Source organism: Salmo salar, chromosome ssa15 (genome assembly GCF_905237065.1).
Source record: "Salmo salar chromosome ssa15, Ssal_v3.1, whole genome shotgun sequence".
NCBI lineage: Eukaryota > Metazoa > Chordata > Actinopteri > Salmoniformes > Salmonidae > Salmo > Salmo salar.
The window spans coordinates 58,438,038-58,461,847 of record NC_059456.1 but is presented as its reverse complement, the minus strand read 5'-3'; the positions used below and the strand labels follow the sequence as shown (position 1 = coordinate 58,461,847).

The 23,810-nt window shown below is 42.5% G+C and overlaps 2 protein-coding genes across 2 annotated transcripts in view; both read right to left on the bottom strand.

The window, feature by feature from the left end:
* Nucleotides 1–4,727, bottom strand: part of usta (uronyl 2-sulfotransferase a) — a 187,401-nt gene extending 182,674 nt beyond the window's left edge. Inside the window, exon 1 of the mRNA XM_014145278.2 lies at nt 4,133–4,727. Coding sequence (XP_014000753.2) covers nt 4,133–4,358 — 226 coding nt within the window. The 5' untranslated portion in view covers nt 4,359–4,727. The remainder of the gene's footprint in view (nt 1–4,132) is intronic.
* A 10,614-nt stretch (nt 4,728–15,341) lies between these two features.
* Nucleotides 15,342–23,810, bottom strand: part of LOC106571830 (SAM and SH3 domain-containing protein 1-like) — a 337,413-nt gene continuing 328,944 nt past the window's right edge. The window contains 2 exon segments of the mRNA XM_045695894.1: nt 15,342–18,402; nt 18,599–18,730. Of these exon segments, the coding sequence (XP_045551850.1) occupies nt 18,142–18,402; nt 18,599–18,730 (393 nt within the window). The 3' untranslated portion in view covers nt 15,342–18,141.

Sequence of the window (23,810 nt, the reverse complement as noted above, 5' to 3'; positions counted from 1 at the left end):
GTAACGGAATTTCATCATGGGTCCCTGGTCTGTACTACACAGAAATACATAATTATGGATATGAATGTAAATAGGTACACAAAGGCAGAAATATGCAATATCCTCCTTTGCAGATTTGGGTATTATTATTTTGCGTTTTAATCACTTACTAATTCATGAACAAAATTGATATCAGTAAAAACACTATAACTAATTGATAGATCTACCTTTACTTTCATTATCCTCCCTCAATAGGGAAAAAAATTGACAATATCTTAAAGATATGTGGGTTTCAAGGCACAAGGAAATGTGTATTCAACTTACAGAAGGCAGAAAAAAACTATCCTAAATGAAATATATGTGTTGATATTAGTTGGCAGGGGTCTTTAACTTCAACATGATTGTGTTTTGATGTATTTCTAATACCTTGGAAGACTTTTTCTGGTAGATGTTTTATAAGACCTCTTTTTCATCTGTTTGACAAGAAATCAAAGCATTTGCTTATTCCAAATTTGTGGGACGGAAAATGGTTGAAATAGTTATATATGCCTTAATTTCTCAAAAATATAGACTCTTAGCTTTCATTTGACATTCTCCTATGAACTTCACATGTTGGTGCTCATGGGTCCTTTTACATGGAAATGACCTAGAACTAATGATAGATTCCCCAGTAAGTGATTAATCATTACCCCAATGCATCAGCGGTATAGTTATGTAACCATTACATAATGTTCCCCCAACCCCTGGAAGCCCCTTATAGTAGCCCAGTGTTTGACAGGCCCAGAGGTAGGACTACACAGACGCCTGGGCTTTCTTCAGTAGGAAAATGCTCTGGACCATGACTTCATTCATCTTTCTAGCTAGGTTCCCTTTCATTTCCACACGTCTGTGTGTCTGGAGATTATCGGGATGCAAGGGAAGACTGTCCTTGTGTAACTGTTTTCGTGTGGCCATCTGTTTTTGAGTGTGTTGAAGTCAGTGTGTTTGTGTGTGTGTTTGTGCGTGCGTGTGAAGGAAAATCAATCTGACCCAGAGGGATTAGTGCCTGTGTGGTGAGTGACTCTGGTTCTGTTCCAGATGTTTATCAGTTCATCAAACCTATAGAACAAAAAGAACAGAACACACGTGTAGTACAGAACAAATCCATACACACACACATAAGAACGTAGCACACGCACGCACACATGAATGCAGCGCACGCGCACACGACACACACACACACACACACACACACAGACTGTGCTGTGTGTGACCTGCTGATATGAAGTCACTTCAGGACTTGAGGCTGGTGTTGTTCACACAAAAAAATGAGGGTTCATTTGGAAGGGTGATGTATTTTATGTGGAACCATAATGACTCAAAGAACCCTATGAGTTCTTCAATGGTTATTTGCAGTTCACAAAACGGTTCTTTGCTCTTTTAGTGATAATTCAAATCTAGGACAGGTGGCTCATTAGAATATTTTATGGCGTGGTTTGCACACAGCTCTTTTTGTGCAACCTTGAGTGAGAGTTTCATTCCAGTTGATCTAATGTGTTGTGTTATGCTATTATATATTGTATGACTATGGCCGGTGACTGTGTCTTGTGAAAGTCTTGCGTATGGCCTTGTGACAATTGAGAACAGTTGACTAAATCAGTCAGTGGTTCTCAATTCGCTCCTCTGGGACCCCAAGCTGTTCCAGAGGTAGCTCACTTGATTCAACTTGTCAATTAACACAATAGAAAATTCTCCATAAAGGTTCCATGAAGAATCCTAAAAAAGTGTTCTATATAGCCCCAAAAAGGGTTGAAACCATAGCAGAACCCTTTTTTGTGCTATATTGAAGAAAAACATTATGGTTCTTTATAGCACCATACAGGTTCCATTTAGAACGTTATCAGCATGATTCTTTGTTTAACCTTCAAAAAAGTGTTCTATAGCCTATGGCACCAAAAAGGGTTCTGCTATGGTTACAATCCAAAGAACACCTATCTGGTACTATTTATTTCTGAGATCTATCCGCTGCCTTCGACACCGTGAACCATCAGATCCTCCTCTCCACCCTCTCAGGGCTGGGTGTCTCAGGCTCTGCACACTCCTGGATTGTATCCTACCTGGCAGGCTGGTTGTACCAGGTGAACTGAAAAGGATCTGTGTCTGCACCACATACTCTCACTACTGGTGTCCCCCAGGGCTTGGTTCTAGGCCCTCTCCTCTTCTCATACACCAAGTGACTTGGTGCTGTCATATCCACACATGGTCTCTCCTATCATTGCTATGTGGATGACACTCAACACATTTTTTCCTTCCCCCTTCTGAAACTCAGGTGGCAACACGCATCTCTGCGTCCCTGGCATATCTCTCAGCTTGGATGTCGGCTCAACCTCGACAAACAGAGCTGCTATTCCTCCCGGGGAAGACCTTCCCACTCATCACGGTTGACAACTCCAACGTGTCCCCCTCCCTGAGTGCAAAGAACCTTGGCTTAACCCTGGACAACCCCCTGTTGTTCTCTGCAAACATCAAAGCAGTGACTCGATCCTGCAGGTTCATGCTCTACAACATCCGTAGAGTACGACTCTACCTAACACAGGAAGCGGAGCAGGTCCTAATCCAGGCTCTTGTCATCTCCCGTCTGGACTACTGCAACTCATTGTCGGCTGGGCTCCCTGCTTGTGCCATCAAACCCCTTCAATTTATCCAGAACGCTGCAGCCCGCCTGGTGTTCCATCTTCCCAAGTTCACCCATGTCACCCTGCTCCTACACACACTCCACTGGCTTCCAGTCAAAGCTCGCATCCACTACAAAACCATGGCACTTGCCTACAAAGCAGCAAGAGGAACTTCCCCTCCCTACCTTCAGGCTGTGCTAAAACCCTACATCCCAACCCAAGTACTCCATTCTGTTACCTCTGGTCTCTTGCCCTCCCACCCCTACGAGAAGGTAGCTCCCGCTCATCCCAAAGGCCTTCTCTGACCTGGCACCTCAATGGTGGAACCCCTAAAGGTAGGACCGCAGTGTCCCTGTCCATCTTCTGAAAACATCTGAAACCCTACCTCTTCCAAGTGTATCTTAAATATTCTCACAGCAACCCCCCCCCCCCATCACTTACTTTGCTGATAGGTACATTATTGAGGACAAATGTACTCACTATGACTGAGATATGGGGTTGTCTCACCTAGCTATCTTAAGTTGAATTCACTAAATGTTCTGGATAAGAGCATCTGCTAAATTACTACAATGTAAATGTAGAAAAAAAAATTGTGTGCAAAGAGAATTAATAGGCCTCAAGTCTGACCATGAGAATCTGAACATTCATCTAACACTGAGCCCAACACACACTGAATATGGGTAGCCTACATACAGGATTTTAAAACGTTTCACAATGGTCTTTTGACACCGAATTTCATTGGAAAGAAATTCATAATGGTTGAATACTAATGATCAATCCGAAGCAGATCACGAGTGACTGATTGACGGGTTTCGAGAAGTTGCATGTGAATACAGCGCTTCATCTGGTGCTTCCTGTCTCCGTTTTGTCACTCACCAAAGCGTCACTTCAGACCTGCTATGTGACAGTCCATAGTGCGCATCAGCCCGTTTACAGAAACACCAAGGCAACACAGTATTCATCTTTACAGTTGTCGGGGTTAGGTTACCATATCATGCCCCTCAACTGCTCAACCAAAGAATCACTGCCATTAGCTACAAATTACAATACTTTGTGTGCGCACACAAATGAGGTGTATCTTCATTCACCAATTGGAATCAATGTGGCATTGACGCTCAGGCATAATGCAATCGGCTTTATATTAAGAAACACTATCTCAATGGATTTAAAATTGGAAATGAACGACAACAAACACGTTTACATTTCCTCTGTCTCTGGGTCATTAATCTAAGTGGACCCATTGGCCTCGAATCGGGCTAATATATAAAAATAAAATAAAAAGATTATGCATAGCCAGAGGTGAGGAGTGGTAACAGTATGCAACAGTAAACTTGCTGTAACACGTCCTCAGAGTGGTGTATAGCCTGCTAAAGAGCCGAAACAACTTTAATGGTATACTTGTACACGTTGGTAATGTTGCAAAACACTAGGCTACTCAATAGCCTCAGCACCACCAGAAGAGTGATTCGAAACAAAATGAAAACTGCGTAAATTCTTACCGAGATAATGTCGGATGTCCAGCAGAATTTTGGGGGGTCCTCCATTCAACTGGTAAAACAGAGACCCAAAACAGAAGAGAAAAAGAGTAGCCATACAGAAACCATAACCTCTCAGGGAAAAACGCAACGGAACCGCTGAGAGAAAGCCGAACTTTTTGTTTTTCCGATCTCTAACGTGGTTTGGAGTCTGGTTGTTGTGAAGGGGACTGTTGCTGAAATTCTTCATAATCTCCTCCTCACAAAGCGCCGCCGAGACCGGTAGTCACCCATCCACCTGTGCAAAGTGAAACTTCTTGCTTTGATATCATTTGAAACGGACACCTATTCAGAAACTCAGGCACCCGGCGCCACCACGAGTTGTTTTTTCGCACACGGTTTTCGCCTCCCGTTCTGTCCCTCTCGTCTGTTCTCGCCGGACTATTACTGCAAATGAAGTTGCGAGTCCATCCTTCGGCTGAGATTTTTAGGGCCAGCAGTGGTGTCAGATTACTGAACGTGGAAAAAAGTTCAGCACATAGGCTTATTTGCAGTAAATCTAGGTGCAAAACAGCGTCACTGTGTGTACAGCAACATACCACATTTGGTGTGTTCTCATTCGGTTATGATCCGCTTTCATTTTACAGCAAGGGTGAAGGAGCTGGGGGGACATGTCCCCCCCAATGTTAGAATCAGCCCCCCTCCAATAAAAAATAACACCCGAACGCTATTGACTGCTTTGTTCTCACTCTGGGTTGTTAGAAGCAGTGGGTGAGTGAGAGAAAAAGCACAGTGTGCAGCATCACCATCATTACTCACTCATTACTCTGGGTAAAGTTGTTGTTGGCAACAACAAAGTATGTTTAAGTAAAAAGTATATGCATGTGAATATACTTTGATGTGTTAGAACGAATGTGAGCAACTATAAGTGTTCTCCTGGCTAGTAGCTAGACAGCGTTACATTTACAGTTTTATCATTTTTAGCTGTGTCAGGTTTTATTTAACTAGCTAATTCTGGGACGTTCTGGTTGTGTGAAAAACTTAGAGTGAATGTTTTTGAGGGCAAGAATACTGGCTAGCTATAGAATGAATTGCACAATACCTGTCCTTGTCTTCATCATAGGGTCAGCAAGATAGCAATGGATGTGCCACCAGTCAAGAAGAGAAAAAATAGGACATAAGAGTTTTTTTAAAGGAGTGCAAAGGACTTTTTACTTAAGGTCCTTGGCAACTGCCGCACACCACCCCTGGCAAACTCTCTTACAAATTCGAGTGCTTTCAGCTTAGATGTTTGAGTGCTTTTCAACTTCATCACAGTGATTATGGGTCATGAAGGTCAGTTCCATGTGTTGAGACTTTGTTTGGTGCTATCATGATCATGGCAGGAGAGTGACAGCCATGAACAGACAGAGGGAGCGAGAGAGAGAGGGCACAAACCAAAAGCTAAGCTCAACAAGCTCTCACATGCTCACGTCAAAATTAGACATTCATGTTTCTCAAACATCAAATTTCAAAGTTCTTCCAAATGTCAAATTTCAAAGTGAGAATTGCCACTCCAAGCCCATAGACTGATGATCTGTTATGGTGTGAATAAATCTGAATGATCATATATGCTCTTTGATGAAAGGATAACATCTTAAGTCCAGAGGGTGTATTGCATGTATTAAAGGTGCAATATGCAGAAATTGCTCCTTCATTTCCTGGTAGCTAAACTTTTAATAGCTCGCCTAATTTCAGTTTATGTAACAAAACAAGAATCATTGTACCATCTAAACCGCTTTGAAATATAGTTTCAATAACCAGAAATGTTGTATTTTCTGCTGTTTGAAGCTGGTGCACAAAACCGAAAGTAAAAGACGCAAAGACTAAACGTAAGAACGGGAAGTATAGAAATAGCACACATAGAACAGAATTACCGCTTCTTAGACTTGCTTTAAATGAGATTGACAGATCTATCACTCAAATTTCTATGTGAATTTGGTTGGATCATCAAAAAAGTTACATATTGCAGCCTTAACTTAATGCAGGAGAGAGGCAGCCATGATAATACACAGACAGACAGACAGAGCAGGAGGAGAGAGAGAGGCCACAAACCAACAGGAAAGATAGTGCTTCTTCAAGCTCATAGAGTTCATAGACTGATGTTCTGTCATAGTGTGAATCAATCTGAGTTATCATTTCATTCTCTCTGATGAAATGATTGCAGCTTAAGTCTAGAGAGTGTATTGCATGTGGATTTACATGCAGGAGAGAGGCAGCCATGATGATATTTTGTTTTTGGTAATTGTGGAGATTTAGTCATTTCAGTTTGACCTTTTTTTGAAATGATTTTACTGTGTATGTTGGTGGTTATTATTACAGTATAGTATTATATGTTAAAAACATTACGTTAAGTTTCAAACCATGAGTAACGGGTGTCATAAGGATCAGACCAAAACGCAGCGGGAACGTGTATACTCATCTTTTTAATGTGAAGAAGGAAAAACAAACAAATCACGTATACAAAACAAACGACACTAACAGTCCTATCAGGTACTCAGACACTAAACAGGAGACAACTACCCACAAATCCCATGACAAAAACACTCTGGACAAGGCACTGTTGCCGGAAGCTCTGGACGGGGACTGCGCACTGAAGACCTGATGCGTGGAGCTGGCTTAGGACGTGCCAGACTAGGGACACGCACCACAGGGCTAGTGCGAGGAGCAGGAGCAGGACAAGCTGGATTGGGCTGACGCACTGGAGGCCTGGCGCGTGGGGCTGGTAGTGGAGGTAGCAGACTGGAGATACGCACCCCAAGGCTAGTGCGAGGAGCGGGAACAGGACGTACTGGACTGGGCTGATGCACTGGAAGCCTAGTGCGTGGTGCTGGCTTTGGAGGCGCCCGACTAGGGACACGCACCTCAAGGCTAGTGCGAAGAGCGGGAACAGGGTAAACCGGACCCAGAATATGTATTGGAGGTCTGGAGCATATGGCCTGCACAACCCTTCCTGGCTGAGTGCTTAATATAGCCTGGCCATGCTGAGGAGCTTCTATCGATGCACCGGCCTTTGAATGCTTCTTTGCGATACAGTGCGCACATCCGCATAGCTCGGTGCCTTCTTCATTCGTTGCTCCTCATAATAAGCATGGGGAGTTGGCTTAGCCCTTGGCCCAGCCAATCTTCCCGTGTGCCCCCCCCCCAAAAAAAATGTTTTTATTGGGGCTGCCTCAGTCTCCTCCAGCTTCATTCGTTTATCCTCCCAAAATCTTAGTTCATCCGCCCATGTCCATCCTTCTCCCCGATGCTCCAAACCCCGTGTACCTGCATAGCGTTCCCGGTCCTCTCCAGTCTTCCTCCATCGTCCTTTTCCAGCTAGAATCTCCTCCCAAGTCCATGACTCCCTGTAGTCCACCTGCTGCTCCTTCCTCCGCTGCTTGGTCCTTTGGTGGTGGGTAGTTCTGTAACGGGTGTCGTAAGGATCAGACCAAAACGCAGTGGGAACGTGTACACTCATTCAAATCAAATTTATTTATATAGCCCTTCTTACATCAGCTGATATCTCAAAGTGCTGTACAGAAACCCAGCCTAAAACCCCAAACAGCAAGCAATGCAGGTGTAGAAGCACGGTGGCTAGGAAAAACTCCCTAGAAAGGCCAAAACCTAGGAAGAAACCTAGAGAGGAACCAGGCTATGAGGGGTGGCCAGTCCTCTTCTGGCTGTGCCGGGTGGAGATTATAACAGCACATGGCCTAGATGTTCAAATGTTCATAAATGACCAGCATGGTCAAATAATAATAATCATAGTAGTTGTCGAGGGTGCAACAAGTCAGTAACACAAGAGTAAGTGTCAGTTGGCTTTTTCATAGCCGATCTTTGAGAGTATCTCTACCGCTCCTGCTGTCTCTAGAGAGTTGAAAACAGCAGGTCTGGGACAGGTAGCACGTCCGGTGAATAGGTCAGGGTTCCAGCAGGTCTGGGACAACAGGTCTGGGACAGGTAGCACGTCCGGTGAACAGGTCAGGGTTCCATAGCTGCAGGCAGAACAGTTGGAACTGGAGCAGCAGCACGGCCAGGTGAACTGGGGACAGCAAGGAGTCATCAAGCCAGGTAGTCCTGAGGCATGGTCCTAGGGCTCAGGTCCTCTGAGAGAGAGAAAGAAAGAAAGAAAGAAAGAAAGAGAGAATTAGAGAGAGCATATTTACATTCACACAGGACACCGGAAAAGACAAGAGAAATACTCCAGATGTGACAGACTGACCCTAGCCCCCCGACACATAAACTACTGCAGCATAAATACTGGAGGCTGAGACAGGAGGGGTCAGGAGACACTGTGGCCCCATCCGATGAAACCCCCGGACAGGGCCAAACAGGTAGGATATAACCCCACCCACTTTGCCAAAGCACAGCCTCCACACCACTGGAGGGATATGTCCAAACACCAACATACCATCCCGGGACAAGGCCGAGTATAGCCCACAAAGATCTCCGCCACGGCACAGCCCAAGGGGGGGCGCCAACCCAGACAGGAAGACCACGTCAGTGACTCAACCCACTCAAGTGACGCACCCCTCCCAGGGACGGCATGGAAGAACACCAGTAAGCCAGTGACTCAGCCCCCGTAATAGGGGTAGAGGCAAAGAATCCCAGTGGAAAGAGGGGAAACCGGCCAGGCAGAGACAGCAAGGGCGGTTCGTTGCTCCAGCCTTTCCGTTCACCTTCACACCCCTGGGCCAGACTACACTTAATCATAGGACCTACTGAAGAGATGTGTCTTCACTGAAGACTTAAAGGTTGAGACTGAGTCTGCATCTCTCACATGGGTAGGCAGACCATTCCATAAAGAATGGCCTTCCCTGTAGCTCAGAACAGCCTTCCCTGTAGCTCAGTTGGTAGAGTATGGTGTTTGCAACACCAGGGTTAAATGACTAAAATGTAAATGTAAATAAAAATTGAGCTCTATAGGAGAAAGCCCTGCCTCCAGTTGTTTGCTTAGAAATTCTAGGAACAATTAGGAGGCCCGCGTCTTGTGACTGTAGTGTACGTGTAGGTATGTACGGCAGGACCAAATCGGAAAGATAGGTAGGAGCAAGCCCATGTAATGCTTTGTAGGTTAGCAGTAAAACCTTGAAATCAGCCCTTGCCTTAACAGGAAGCCAGTGTAGGGAGGCTAGCACTGGAGTAATATGATCACATTTTTTGGTTCTAGTCAGGATTCTAGCAGCCGTATTTAGCACTAACTGAAGTTTATTTAGTGCTTTATCCGGGTAGCCGGAAAGTAGAGCATTGCAGTAGTCCAACCTAGAAGTAACAAAGGCATGGATTAATTTTTCTGCGTCATTTTTGGACAGAAAGTTTCTGAATTTTGCAATGTTACGTAGATGGAAAAAAGCTGTCCTTGAAACAGTCTTGATATGTTCTTCAAAAGAGAGATCAGGGTCCAGAGTAACACCGAGGTCCTTCAGTTTTATTTGAGACGACTGTACAACCATCCAGATTAATTGTCAGATTCAACAGAAGATCTCTTTGTTTCTTGGGACCTAGAACAAGCATCTCTGTTTTGTCCGAGTTTAAGAGTAGAAAGTTAGCAGCCATCCACTTCCTTATGTCTGAGACACAGGCTTCTAACGAGGGCAATTTTCATTGAAATGTACAGCTGTGTGTCATCCGCATAGCAGTGAAATTTAACATTATGTTTTCGAATGACATCCCCAAGAGGTAAAATATATAGTGAAAACAATAGTGGTCCTAAAACGGAACCTTGAGGAACATCGAAATTTACAGTTGATTTGTCAGAGGACAAACCATTCACAGAGACAAACTGATATCTTTCCTACAGATAAGACCTAAACTAGGCCAGAACTTGTCCATGTAGACCAATTTGGGTTTCCAATCTCTCCAAAAGAATGTGGTGATCGATGGTATCAAAAGCAGCACTAAGATCTAGGAGCATGAGGACAGACGCAGAACCTCGGTCTGACGTCATTAAAAGGTCATTTACCACCTTCACAAGTGCAGTCTCAGTGCTATGATGGGGTCTAAAACCAGACTGAAGCGTTTCGTGTACATTGTTTGTCTTCAGGAAGGCAGTGAGTTGCTGCGCAACAGCTTTTTCTACATTTTTGAGAGGAATGGAAGATTCGATATAGGCCGATAGTTTTTTATAATTTTTGGGTCAAGATTTGGCTTTTTCAAGAGAGGCTTTATTACTGCCACTTTTAGTGAGTTTGGTACGCATCTGGTGGATAGAGAGCCGTTTATTATGTTCAACATAGGAGGGCCAAGCACAGAAAGCAGCTCTTTCAGTAGTTTAGTTGGAATAGGGTCCAGTATGCAGCTTGAAGGTTTAGAGGCCATGATTATTTTCATCATTGTGTCAAGAGTTATAGTACTAAAACACTTTAGTGTCTCCCTTGATCCTAGGTCCTGGCAGGGTTGTGCAGACTCAGGACAACGGAGCTTTGGAGGAATACGCAGATTTAAAGAGGAGTCCGTAATTTGCTTTCTAATGATCATGATCTTTTCCTCAAAGAAGTTCATGAATTCATCACTCCTGAAGTGAGAGCCATCCTCTCTTGGGGAATGCTGCTTTTTAGTTAACTTTGCGACAGTATCAAAAATACATTTTGGATTGTACTTATTTTCCTCAATTAAGTTGGAAAAATAGGATGATCGAGCAGCAGTGAGGGCTCTTCGATACTGGACGGAACTGTCTTTCCAAGCTAGTCGGAAGACTTCCAGTTTGGTGTGGCGCCATTTCCGTTCCAATTTTCTGGAAGCTACTCATCTTCTTTTTAATGTGAAGAAGGAAAAACAAACAAATCACGTAACAAAACAAACGAACAACACTAACAGTCCTATCAGGTGCTCAGACACTAAACAGGAGACAACTACCAAGAAATCCCATGACAAAGACACCCCTCTTAAATAAGACCTTCAATTAGAAGCAATGAGGAGCAGATGCTTCCAATTGAAGGTCAACCCCATCAACTAAACATAGAAATAGAAAGACTAGACTAGAACATAGAAATATACTAACATAGAACATTAACCAAAACCCCGGAACACTCTAAACAAACACCCCTCTACATAAACACATAGCCCAACAAACCCCGAACCACAAAAAACAAACACCCCCTGCCATGTCCTGACCAAACTACAATAACAAATAACCCCTTTACTGGTCAGAACGTGACACCATGCAATATGTAGATCATCAGCAGTAACAATCTGACAGAGGAAGTGAGAAAAATACTAGGGAGTTCATCATACAGTAGCAGAGAAAGAGTACAAATTGGTTGTTTAATTTAATATATCCACATTAACAGTCACACTGGTATTCAGTACAGCATGAATGGCCATGGACCAAAGACAGATTGGACTGTACCAGAGTAAGTGTCCCTCTGCAAGGCCCCCCTTAGCCTTGTAAATGTGCCCATTTGTAAGTTAAGGTTTGTCTGTATCATTTTCTCAAAAGTCACTAGCAATTAACAGTTTAGGGCTGTCCACGACTAAAAAACATATTGGTCAACCGATTGGTCAATTTCAAAAGTGTATTTTTCCATATATAGACACACCCTATGTGTTTTAATAAAACCAACTATATTCATTCAGCTGATGCTTTGAAAGCACTGTTTGATGAAATAAGACACAAATGACTCAAGAGGGAGCCAGAGATCAAGATAACCAGAAGAAGAAAAACTTAACCTGACCCTCCCATCCGCCTCCTACTCCTGCTGGCTTTCGCAGATTGTCCTGAAGTTGCCATTAATAGGCTCCAGGAGGAGTCGGCAACCTTTCTTATGTGGAATGACAATTTATCTTACCATTTCTACCGATCAGCATGACAGTTATGGTTTTCATATGCACATTTTCATGGAACAGTCTAATTTGTTTGATAATAGCGTCTTCATATCTCAAAATGGTTGTCATGTGGTTAATCAAAATTCTATCCAAATCTAAATGAAAATGATACAAACTTAAAAAGTAACTTCTATTGACATTGCCAACTATGTAAAAATGGCCTACATAAAGCCAACAAATAAAAACATTACAGTCTGCAGGTAGAAAATATAACTTGGGACCAGCCGGAAGCTTGCGCTAGAAAAACTTGCAACATTGTATAATATTATGGGCCCTCAGAGTTTCGGCACCAGCGAGCTCAGCAAACACAGCTGTAGGCTATTTGCACAATGGATAAGAAGTAATCAGGTAGGCCTATTTTATGGTGTTTCCGCTGGATCAGAGCAAAACATTTTTCACTTTCACACCGAGTGGTTATCGAAAGGGAGAGAGTTGGAAAGATTTTTCAAATACATTGAGGAACCATTGTCATTCCCAATGGATGTAAAAACATATTTTGTTTGCTTGCTGTTTGAGGTGAAGAAAACATTACTTTGAGAAGCTCCACAGCTCATTATTTGTGGTGTGTTAAGCCAATCAAAAATACTATCATATCCCCAAATGGGCACATTTATTTGCCTACATTTGCGTGCAGTCCAGGTATCCTGCAGATGGTGATTGATAGACCTACCTCAGACATGCTCAGAGTCAGGATAGTCAGGTGGTAAGGTACAGTAAATAAGGAGTATTTTTTTTTTTAACTCAGTCGGAGTCTCACTTACTATTGTTGAATGTTATAGTAGTACAGTCGTGGCCAAAAGTTTTGAGAATGACAGAAATATTAATTTACACAAAGTTTGCTGCTTCAGTGACTTTAGATATTTCTGTCAGATGTTACTATGGAATACTGGCATGCTGTCAATTAACTTCTGGGCCACATCCTGACTGATGGCAGCCCATTCTTGCATAATCAATGCTTGGATTTTGTCAGAATTTGTGGGATTCTCTTGAGGATTGACCACAAGTTCTCAATGGGATTAAGGTCTGGGGAGATTCCTGGCCATGGACCAAAATATCGATGTTTTGTTCCCCGAGCCACTTAGTTATCACTTCTGCCTTATGGCAAGATGCTCCATCATGCTGGAAAAGGCATTGTTCGTCACCAAACTGTTCCTGGATGGCTGGGAGAAGTTGCTTTCGGAGGATGTGTTGGTACCATTCTTTATTCATGGCTGTGTTCTTAGGCAAAATTGTGAGTGAGCCCACTCCCTTGGCTGAGAAGCAACAACACACATGAGTGGCCTCATGATGCTTTACTGTTGGCATGACACAGGACTGATGGTAGCACTCACCTTGTCTTCTCCGGACAAGTTTTTTTCCGGATGCCCCAAACAATCGTAAAGGGGATTCATCAGAGAAAAGGACTTTACCCCAGTCCTCAGCAGTCCAATCCCTGTACCTTTTGCAGAATATCAGTCTGTCCCTGATGTTTTTCCTGGAGAGAAGTGGCTTCTTTCCTGCCCTTCTTGACACCAGACCATACTCTAAAAGTCTTTGCCTTAATTGCAAAGTCCCTCTTTGCCATGCAAAAAAACATTTCCACTGCATTTCAGCCCTGCCACAAAAGGACCAGCTGACATCATGTCAGTGATAATCACGGCAAGTGTTTCCTTGCAGGTAACCATGATTGACAGAGGAAGAGCAATGATTCCAAGCACCACCCTCCTTTTGAAGCTTCCAGTCTGTTATTCGAACTCAATCAGCATGACAGAGTGATCTCCAGCCTTGTCCTCGTCAACACTCACACCTGTGTTAACGAGAGAATCACTGACATGATGTCAGCTGGTCCTTTTGTGGCAGGGCTGAAATGCAGTGGAAATGTTTTTTTGCATGGCAAAGAGGGACTTTGCAATTAATTGCAATTCATCTGATCACTCTTCATAACATTCTGGAGTATATGCAAATTGCCATCATACAAACTGAGGTAGCAGACTGTGAAAATTTATATTTGTGTCATTCTCAAAACTTTTGGCCATGACTGTAGAATATACAAAATGTTGAAATTTGGTTGTACATCAGCAATTATCTTTTTATGTCACACCAAAAAATGCTGGGTTGTTTGATTGTCACTTAGTTGGGTTGTTTGCTTTAAAAACTGCTGGTTTATCGATGCTGAGTGCTGGGTTATTGAGATATGACCCAGCGGGTCAGCCCAGAAGGCTAGAGGCATGGCTTAGGCCACCCGTGAAAGTAAATGTCATTCCGGTTAATCTGTTATGTTGGATTCTTTTCTCATGTTAAGGCTGTACACTGACCATTTGAGGCTTTAATGAGGCTTACACAAATGTATGAGTTATTGAAGAGCCTATGTATTGCAATGTTTGGATATGTGTATAATAATGTCATGAATTTTATATTATAATATGTCATGTGCAAAAATATTGACGGTAAACTGGAATTTGCAGTGTTGGTATATTAGTCTACCCAGCTGTCCAAACGTGTAGTAATCATGGCCGAATTACCGATCGGGCACAAGGAGTACTTGCCCAGGGGCCCTGACCTCCAGGGGGCCCGCATTGATTTAGTTAGTCATTCTCACTCAGATATCATAAGTCATGTCAAAATGTGTAGAATTGCAGGAATTTAACTGTACAACTGCACATTGTTCTCTCCGCTCCATGGCAAAAACAAGTACAATTACATGAAATGAGTTATAAAATGTAAAAAAAAAGATCAGATGTATGGCAAATTGTGTAACAGTTACAGTCTCGTGACAGACTTAGACACATACTGTATAACGGTCCTCTAACTCACTTTTAGTGATAGCAGCTGTATTGTAGTCATAGTCTCTATGTGAAACATTCTAACCAAATCCATGGGTTTAAACACAGATCTAGAATCTCATTCTATTTCTATGGGTATAAACACAGATCTAGAATCTCATTTTATTTCTATGGGTATAAACACAGATCTAGAATCTCATTCTATTTCTATAGGTATAAACACAGATCTAGAATCTCATTCTATTTCCATCGGTATAAACACAGATCTAGAATCTCATTCTATTTCCATGGGTATAAACACAGATCTAGAATCGCATTCTATTTCTATGGGTATAAACACAGATCTAGAATCTAATTCTCTTTCTATAGGTATAAACACAAATCTAGAATCTCATTCTATTTCTATGGGTATAATCACAGATCTAGAATCTCATTCTATTTCTATGGGTATAAACACAGATCTAGAATCTCGTTCTATTTCTATGGGTATAAACACAGATCTAGAATCCCATTCTATTTCTATAGGTACAAACACAGATCTAGAATCTCATTCTATTCCATGGGTTATCCAGAGAGACGGGCACTGTGTCGTTCCTGTGTGTGTGTGAGTGTATACAAACACAGGGTGGCAAGAAAGGGTTTTTATTATATTTCAGAATGACATAGTTATAGACATCATTTTTTGTTTCAATACACAAGCAAATCTTTATAGACAATCATTAGATAGTTGAAACCAAAGAAAATCATTTGTACACTTATACTTTACAATACACACTGCAGCTTTTCACTAGCTAAAGCAATATGCAGGAAGGTATTGCTATGTGTATAGTACAGCTAATAATTACAGTTGATATGAAAAGCCCCAAAATAAGTTATTTAAATACCAAATACCATATACAGAATGTGCAACTCTTGTTAATCATTTCATTTATGTAATGACGTTTTTTTGTACGATTGCAAAAACAAATAGGAAGTTAAGTCATTGGAACAGGTTAATTCATGAATGATTATTAATTACATTTGTACATTGACTTGGCATTGGGAACTCAATACTAAGATAACCAGTATAACTCATTCAAACCCTTTACCTTACCTGAAAACAAATGTCCGCTTATGGACTTAAAGAAAATTTTGCACATTTTGCTTGAATTTTCTAATTTACTTTCTAAAGTGCATTTTACAGTGACAATATTTTTTCTTTACAAAATAAATCTTCAATGTTAGGTATTTTTGTTTCTTGAAAAACTCCCCCTACTAGTACTAACCTGGAGCACCACTATGATTGAAGAGAAAAGGCATCAAACTTCTTTCGAGTGTCCACTGCAAAAGCCTCCCCAATGTTACACCACTCTGTCAAATTTTTATTTTGAAATCCGAGGGCTAGGGATAATTGTTTGCAATATTAAGTACTTCATACAAGTAGAATGACATTACGTGGGTGGATCCACTCACACCAAGCTTGGACTAGGAATGCACTGCTAGGGACTCACAGGTCTGGTCTGCTGTTTCAGTGAATGGGGATTCAGTACGTCCCTACAGAGGTGAGGTGACCATCTCCCATTCTTATCTGTCCTCCCTGACTGTGTCTCTCTCTAAGACTGTAGTACTGAGTGGTGCTGTGGCTGGCTGTTGAATATGGGACACTATGTTTAAATCAGACTTCCTGTGGATTAACATCTGTGCTTAACAAGGAAACCACCAGTTGAGCTATGTGGCTGCTAATGTGTGTATGTGTGTACTTGGATCCCATACATCCTCAGGCAGCTAATCGTGTGTGTGTGTGTGTGTGTGTGTGTGTGTGTGTGTGTGTGTGTGTGTGTGTGTGTGTGTGTGTGTGTGTGTGTGTGTGTGTGTGTGTGTGTGTCTGCTACTAACAATCACCGTTATACATCACCTTTGCACATTCAAAACATATAGGCCTGGTGAGGCTGTGATAAAATCAAGCGTTAGTCAAAGGGAATGTAGATGGGGGTTGAAATGTCTATTTATAATGCTGAGCACATGAATAGATATTTATCTAACTGTTTTCTTTACATAATGGTAAGGCAACTTAAAATGAGCTCGTTTAGATATATGGAGTCTGCAAAGAAAAGCTGATCTAACATGAAAGATTATTAGAGCAGTACTGTGTAGAGGGCCTTACTGTAAGGACCTACATATTGGAGGATTAAATGCAACCAAGATATGTTTTGAAATCTGCAATATAATTATATCGATATCTGTCTGACTGTCTACTTACATTAACTGAGATGGCCTGAAGACATTTCAGACATTGACATTCCACAAAGCAGACAAACAAATATTTATTGAACACATACTGTAAAAACACCTTGAAATTAGAATATATGGTACAGTATATTACAAAAACACTATAGTATGATAGAAAATTAGGATTTGAAATCCCAATACAACAGCATTGTTTGCCTATTTCATGTTTTGTGTAATGTTTTAGTTGATTAACTGCAAGAAAACCCATTGTCCAAAGTCTTGCTATAGCATTTGGCAATGGGATTAACAACAAAGGTAAAATGTATATTGAAATATCGGTGCCCCCTGTACATAGCCTCGTTTTTGTTATTGTGTTACTTTTTATTATTACTTTTTATTTTAGTCTACTTGGTAAATATTTTCTTAACTCTTCTTGAACTGCACTGTTGGTTAAGGACCTGTAAGTAAGCATTTCACGGTAAAGTATACACTTGTTGTATTCGGCGCATGTGACAAATATAGTTTGATTTGGTTTGATTTGAAAGAAATTGCTTTGGCCAAGCTACATATTCTTATTACTCTCCAGTGCTTTTGTCTCGCACAAGAGATGAAAATTAAGCATTTATTAAACACAGGGAAAAACACAGATAAAGAGTATTTTATACCTTTATAAAAAGTCAAACCTAAAAAAAAAGAGACTGTGCTATTTTTCCTTCAAGGCAGTACTTCTCAGTCTTGAGTTATAAGACTGGGGAGGATGTTTCAGAATGGAAACAGTCCGAGAGAGAGAGAGAGAAGAAAGAGAGAGAGAGAGAGAGAGAGAGAGAGAGAGAGAGAGAGAGAGAGAGAGAGAGAGAGAGAGATAGTCTACAGTCAGTTTTAAAGGCATCTGATAACTGTTCTCGACAGTTGGAACAATTTCACCGTAAACATCTGAAAGAGAGAAATAGATTGATAAAGACATGGGGGAATAAGAAGAGGTTTTCTGCTCATAAATCTCAGGTGTGGCTGGGCTGCAACAGCGAGCCATCCGCACTCCGCAGTCCAGTCAAAAGCCTCAATAGGTGTTGAAAGCTGTGCCGTGGTCACTTGCACAGTTATTCAGTTCTGCATTTATTTGCAACTGCGCTTCAGTCTCAACTGTGTCAACTGAGCACACAGCCATGACATAGCCGTTCAACTGTCCTAGTTTCACCTGCATTGGATCCACTGTCACAGTTACGACTGTGCATCTCTGTGTGCGCCGACCAAACGGGCCTCGCTGACCAGTCTACGGGCGTGTCTCTCGTCCCGCACCCCCGCCTCCCACACGCCGCTCTCCGTGAGAGATGACACGTGCCCCAACGTGTCATATCCTGCCGCATCCAGGTACGTGGCGTACATGGGCAGGCCGATGGACACCAACCAATCAGAGACGGTGCTCACATGACCCGGGGAGAGAGGCTTCCTGCACATCTCTGTTAAACCTCCAAAAGGGATCTGAGGAATATCAGTGAAAACATTCAGGAATTTTGTGTAAATAATAATACATAAAACATAGCAATGACACCTTAAATGTATCATCTTAAAATAACAGGCTCCAACTTTGCCCTGGTGACCATGTAGCTAAACGCTTATTGAATCTGTCCCATAAAGCCTAGCAGACAGACAGATAGTGGTGCAGTACAGTACTCACAGCCATGCGGTGCTGCTTGCGGAGCTGCTTGAGGCGGACCTGGTCTATGGCGGGGGCCACATCTTTCACTGGCTGCTCCAGGTCTTCACTGTAGCGCTGCACCAGGGGCTGGGGGATACCACACCGACCATGCTGGATGGAGGGAGGAATGGAGACAGACAGATGTAGAGAAACTGGGGATGAGTGAGAAGAGTGACACACAGACACACGTATACACACACACAAACGTGCACACATGCAAGCACACTTGAAACATGCTGGCATGGGAACTCATGCACATTGGGAGATGTGGTTTTCTTTTCTACCATACTGATGGAGAAAGAGAGACCCTCTACCTGGGGGCACAACAACTCACACTTTTCTACTAAAACCCCAAACCATGAAAACCCTAAGTAACCTTGACCTGGAGTAAATCTGGAGTAAATCTGGAGAAAATCTAGGTTGCTACACAGGGAAACATCAAATCCATATTTGAAAGAAACTGGAATCTTTCCCTCAAACTATAGGCCTAGAAAAGACAAGCCAATCAGAAACCATAGTGACTTCGTTCTCTCTCTCTGTTTCAATAAAAACATCTGTTAGCCTCTGTAAAGACCATAAATTCATAGACCAAAACACAAGATGCAGTGAGACCAAAACCCTACCTCTGCACATTTATTGACTACAGTCACTGTGTATGTCAATCTAAACCTCCACAAGAACCACATGTTTTAGAACAGCTCAGAGACTAGGGCTGAAGTAGGAGCTAGCTCTCTCACTTTATTTGCTAACTTGAACATTATGAGGCTGGTGAGGCCCGGTTTCTGTCTGTTTAAGAGAGAATGAAGCAGACTAATAATGTGAAATAATGAGTTGAACTGACAAGCCTATCGGCTGGGAGATAAGCTCATATTTAAAGAATAGACTGCTGAGGGAGGGTAAAGTTTTAATAAAACAGTCTCAAAAAAGAGAGAGACAGAGAAACACAAATGATGCGGGGGATCCCATAACATGTCATAAGTAGATTAGACTAGCCAAAGGTTGATAGCTATGCATGAAGAGAGGACACACGGGAATTCTGTGTGGCAAATTTTTGAAAACATCTCTCTCTCCCTTTCTCAAAATGCTCCAGACCCCTGGAGTCATGGTCAGTGTCCAGCCAGTCTCCAGCCAGTCCAGGACAACCCAGCCAAACTGGACCAGAGGCCACTCAGAGTGGAGGAATAGAGATGCAGGGGTGTATGTAGATGTGGACACAGCCAAGTGTCCTGTCTGACCTGAGCATAGCCCTACTCCCAATACTACACCCCTAGTGTCCGAAGAGTGTCTCTGCACTGCAGCATTAATCCTCATTAATATAAACAAGAAGTGCTTGCAGTGCTGTGTTCTGTGTCCCTCTGAGATACACCACATATACAAAAGTACAGTACCAGTCAAAAGTTTGGACACACCTACTCATTCAAGGGTTTTTCTTTATTTTTACTATTTTCTACATTGTAGAATAATAGTGAAGACATCAAAACTATGAAATAACACATATAGAATCATATACTGTGGAAACCAAAACAATTATTCAAAGTAGCCAGCCTTTGCCTTGATGACAGTTTTGCACACTCTTGATATTCTCTCAACCAGCTTCACCTGGAATGCTTTTCCAACAGTCTTGAAGGGAGTTCCCACAAATGCTGAGCACTTATTGGCTGCTTTTCCTTTACTCTGCAGTCCAACTCATCCCAAACCATCTCAATTGGGTTGAGGTCGGATGATTGTGGAGGCCAGGTCACCTGATGAACCACTCCATCACTCTCCTTCTTGGTCAAATAGCCCTTACACAGCTTGGTGGTGTGTTGGGTCAATGTCCTGTTGAAAATCAAGTGAGAGTCCCACTAAGTGCAAACCAGATGGTATGGCGTATAGCTGCAGAATGCTGTGGTAGCAAGGCTGGTTAAGTGTGCCTTGAATTCTAAATAAATCACAGACGGTGTCACCAGCAAAGTACCCCCACACCATCACACCTCCTCCTCCATGCTTCACGGTGTGAACCACACATGCGGAGATCATCCGTTCACCTATCTCACAAAGACACGGAACCAAAAATCTCAAATTTGGACTCATCAGACCAACGGACAGATTTCCACTGGTCTAATGTCCATTGCTCATGTTTCTTGGACCAAGCAAGTCTCTTGTTATTATTGGTGTCCTTTAGTAGTGGTTTCTTTGCAGCAATTCGACCATGAAGGCCTGATTCATGCAGTCTCCTTTGAACAGTTGATGTTGAGATGTGTCTGTTACTTTAAGTCTGTTAAGCATTTATTTGGGCTGCAATCTGATGCTTATAACTCTAATGAACTTATCCTCTGCAGCAGAGGTAACTCTGGGTCTTCCTTTCCTGTGGTGATCCTCATGAGAGCCAGTTTCATCATAGCGCTTGATGGTTTTTGCGACTGCACTTGAAGAAACGTTCAAAGTTCTTGACATTTTCCGGATTGACAGGCCTTCATTAAAAAAAAATATAAAAAATTAACCTTTATTTAACCAGCTAGGCCAGTTGAGAACAAGTTCTCATTTACAACTGCGACCTGGCCAAGATAAAGCAAAGCAGTGCGACAAAAACAACAACAGAGAGTTACACATTAAACAAACGTACAGTCAATAACACAATGGAAAAATCTATGTACAGTGTGTGCAAATGTAGAAGAGTAGGGAGGTAAGGCAATGAATAGGCCATGGAGGCGAAATAATTGCAATTTAGCATTAACACTGGAGTGATAGATGTGCAGATGATGATGTGCAAGTAGAGATACTGGGGTGCAAAAGAACAAGAGAGTAAGTAAGAATATGGGGTGAGGTATTTGGTTGTGCTATTTACAGATTGGCTGTGTACAGGTACAGTGATGCTCTGACAGCTGATGCTTAAAGTTAGAGAGGGAGATATAAGACTCCAGCTTCAGTGATTTTTGCAATTTGTTCAAGTCATTGGCAGCAGAGAACTGGAAGGAAAGGCGGCCAAAGGAAGTGTTGGCTTTGGGGATGACCAGTGCAATATACCTACTGGAGTGCGTGTTATGGGTGGGTGTTGCTATGGTGACCAGTGAGCTGAGATAAGGCGGGCTTTACCTAGCAAAGACTTATAGATGACCTGGAGCCAGTGGGTTTGGCGACGAATATGTAGTGAGGGCCAGTCAACGAGAGCATACAGGTCGCAGTGGTGGGTAGTATATGGGGCTTTGGTGACAAAACGGATGGCATTGTGACAGACTATATCAGTTTGCTGAGTAGAGTGTTGGAGGCTAAGTCAAGGATCGGTAGGATAGTCAGTTTTACGAGGGTATGTTTGACAGCATGAGTGAAGGAGGCTTTGTTGCGAAATAGGAAGCCAATTCTAGATGTAATTTTGGATTGGAGATGCTTAATTTGAGTCTGGAAGGAGAGTTTACAGTCTAACCAGACACGTAGGTATTTGTAGTTGTCCACATATTCTAAGTCAGAACCGTCCAGAGTAGTGATGCTGGTCGGGAGGGCGGGTGCGGGAAACAATCGGTTGAAGAGCATGCATTTAGTTTTACTAGCATTTAAGAGCAGTTGGAGGCCACGGAAGGAGTGTTGTATAGCATTGAAGCTTGTTTGGAGGTTTGTTAACACAGTGTCCAAAGAAGGGCCAGATGTATACAGAATGGTGTCGTCTGCATAGAGGTGGATCAGAGAATCATCAGCAGCAAGAGCAACATCATTGATATATACACAGAAAAGAGTCGGCAAAGAGTTGAACCCTGTGGCACCCCCATAGAGACTGCCAGAGGTCCGGACAACAGGCCTTCTGATTTGACACACTGAACTCCATCTGAGAAGTAGTTGGAGAACCAGGCGAGGCAGTCATTTGAGAAACCAAGGCTATTGAGTCTGCCAATAAGAATGCGGTGATTGACAGAGTCAAAAGCCTTGGCCAGGTTGATGAAGATGGTTGCACAGTACTGTCTTTTATTGATGGCGGTTATGATATCATTTAGGACCTTGAGCGTGGCCGAGGTGCACCCATGACTAGCTCGGAAACCAGATTGCATAGCGGAGAAGGTACGGTGGGATTTGAAATGGTTGGTGATCTGATTGTTAACTTGGCTTTCGAAGATTTTAGAAAGGCAGGACAGGATGGATAAAGGTCTATAACATTTTGGGTCTAGAGTGTCTCCCCCTTTGAAAGGGGGGATGACCGCGGCAGCTTTCCAATCTTTGGGGATCTCAGACGATACGAAAGAGAGGTTGAACAGGCTAGTAATAGGGGTTGCAACAATTTCGGTAGATCATTTTAGAAAGAGAGGATCCAGGTTGTCTTTCCCAGCTGATTTATAGGGATCCAGATCTTGCAGCTCTTTCAGAACATCAGCTGTCTGGATTTGAGTAAATGCAAATTTCTGTTTGAAAAGCTAGCTTTTGCTTTCCTAACTGCCTGTGTATATTGGTTCGTAACTTCCCTGAAAAGTTGCATATCGCTGGGGCTATTCGATGCTAATATACACAGGGTGTTTTTATGCTGGTCAAGGGCAGTCAGGTCTGGAGTGAACCAAGTGCTATATCTGTTCCTGGTTCTACATTTTTTTAATGGGGCATGCTTATTTAAGTGAGGAAAGCACTTTTAAAGAATAACCAGGCATTCTCTACTGACGGAATGAGGTCAATGTCCTTCCAGGATACCCAGGCCAGGTCGATTAGAAAGACCTGCTCGCTGAAGTGCTTTAGGGAGCATTTGACTGTGACGAGGGGTGGTCGTTTGACCGCAGACCCCAGACTCACGCAAGCAATGAGGCAGTGATCGCTGAGATCCTGGTTGAAGACAGCAGAAGTGTATTTAGAAGGCAGGTTGGTCTGAATGATATCTCAAATCAAATCAAATCAAATGTATTTGTCACATACACATGGTTAGCAGGTGTTAATGCAAGTGTAGCGAAATGCTTGTGCTTCTTGTTCCGACCATGCAGTAATATCTAACAAGTAATATAAGCTAACAATTTCACAACAACTACCTTATACACACAAGTGTAAAGGAATGAATTTGAATATGTACATAAAAATATATAAATGAGTGATGGCCGAACGGCATATGCAAGATGCAGTAGATGGTATAGAGTACAGTATATACATATGAGTTGAGCAATGCAAGGTATGAAAACATTATATGAAGTGACATTGTTTAAAGTGGCTAGTGATACATTACATCAAGATGGCAAGATGCAGTAGA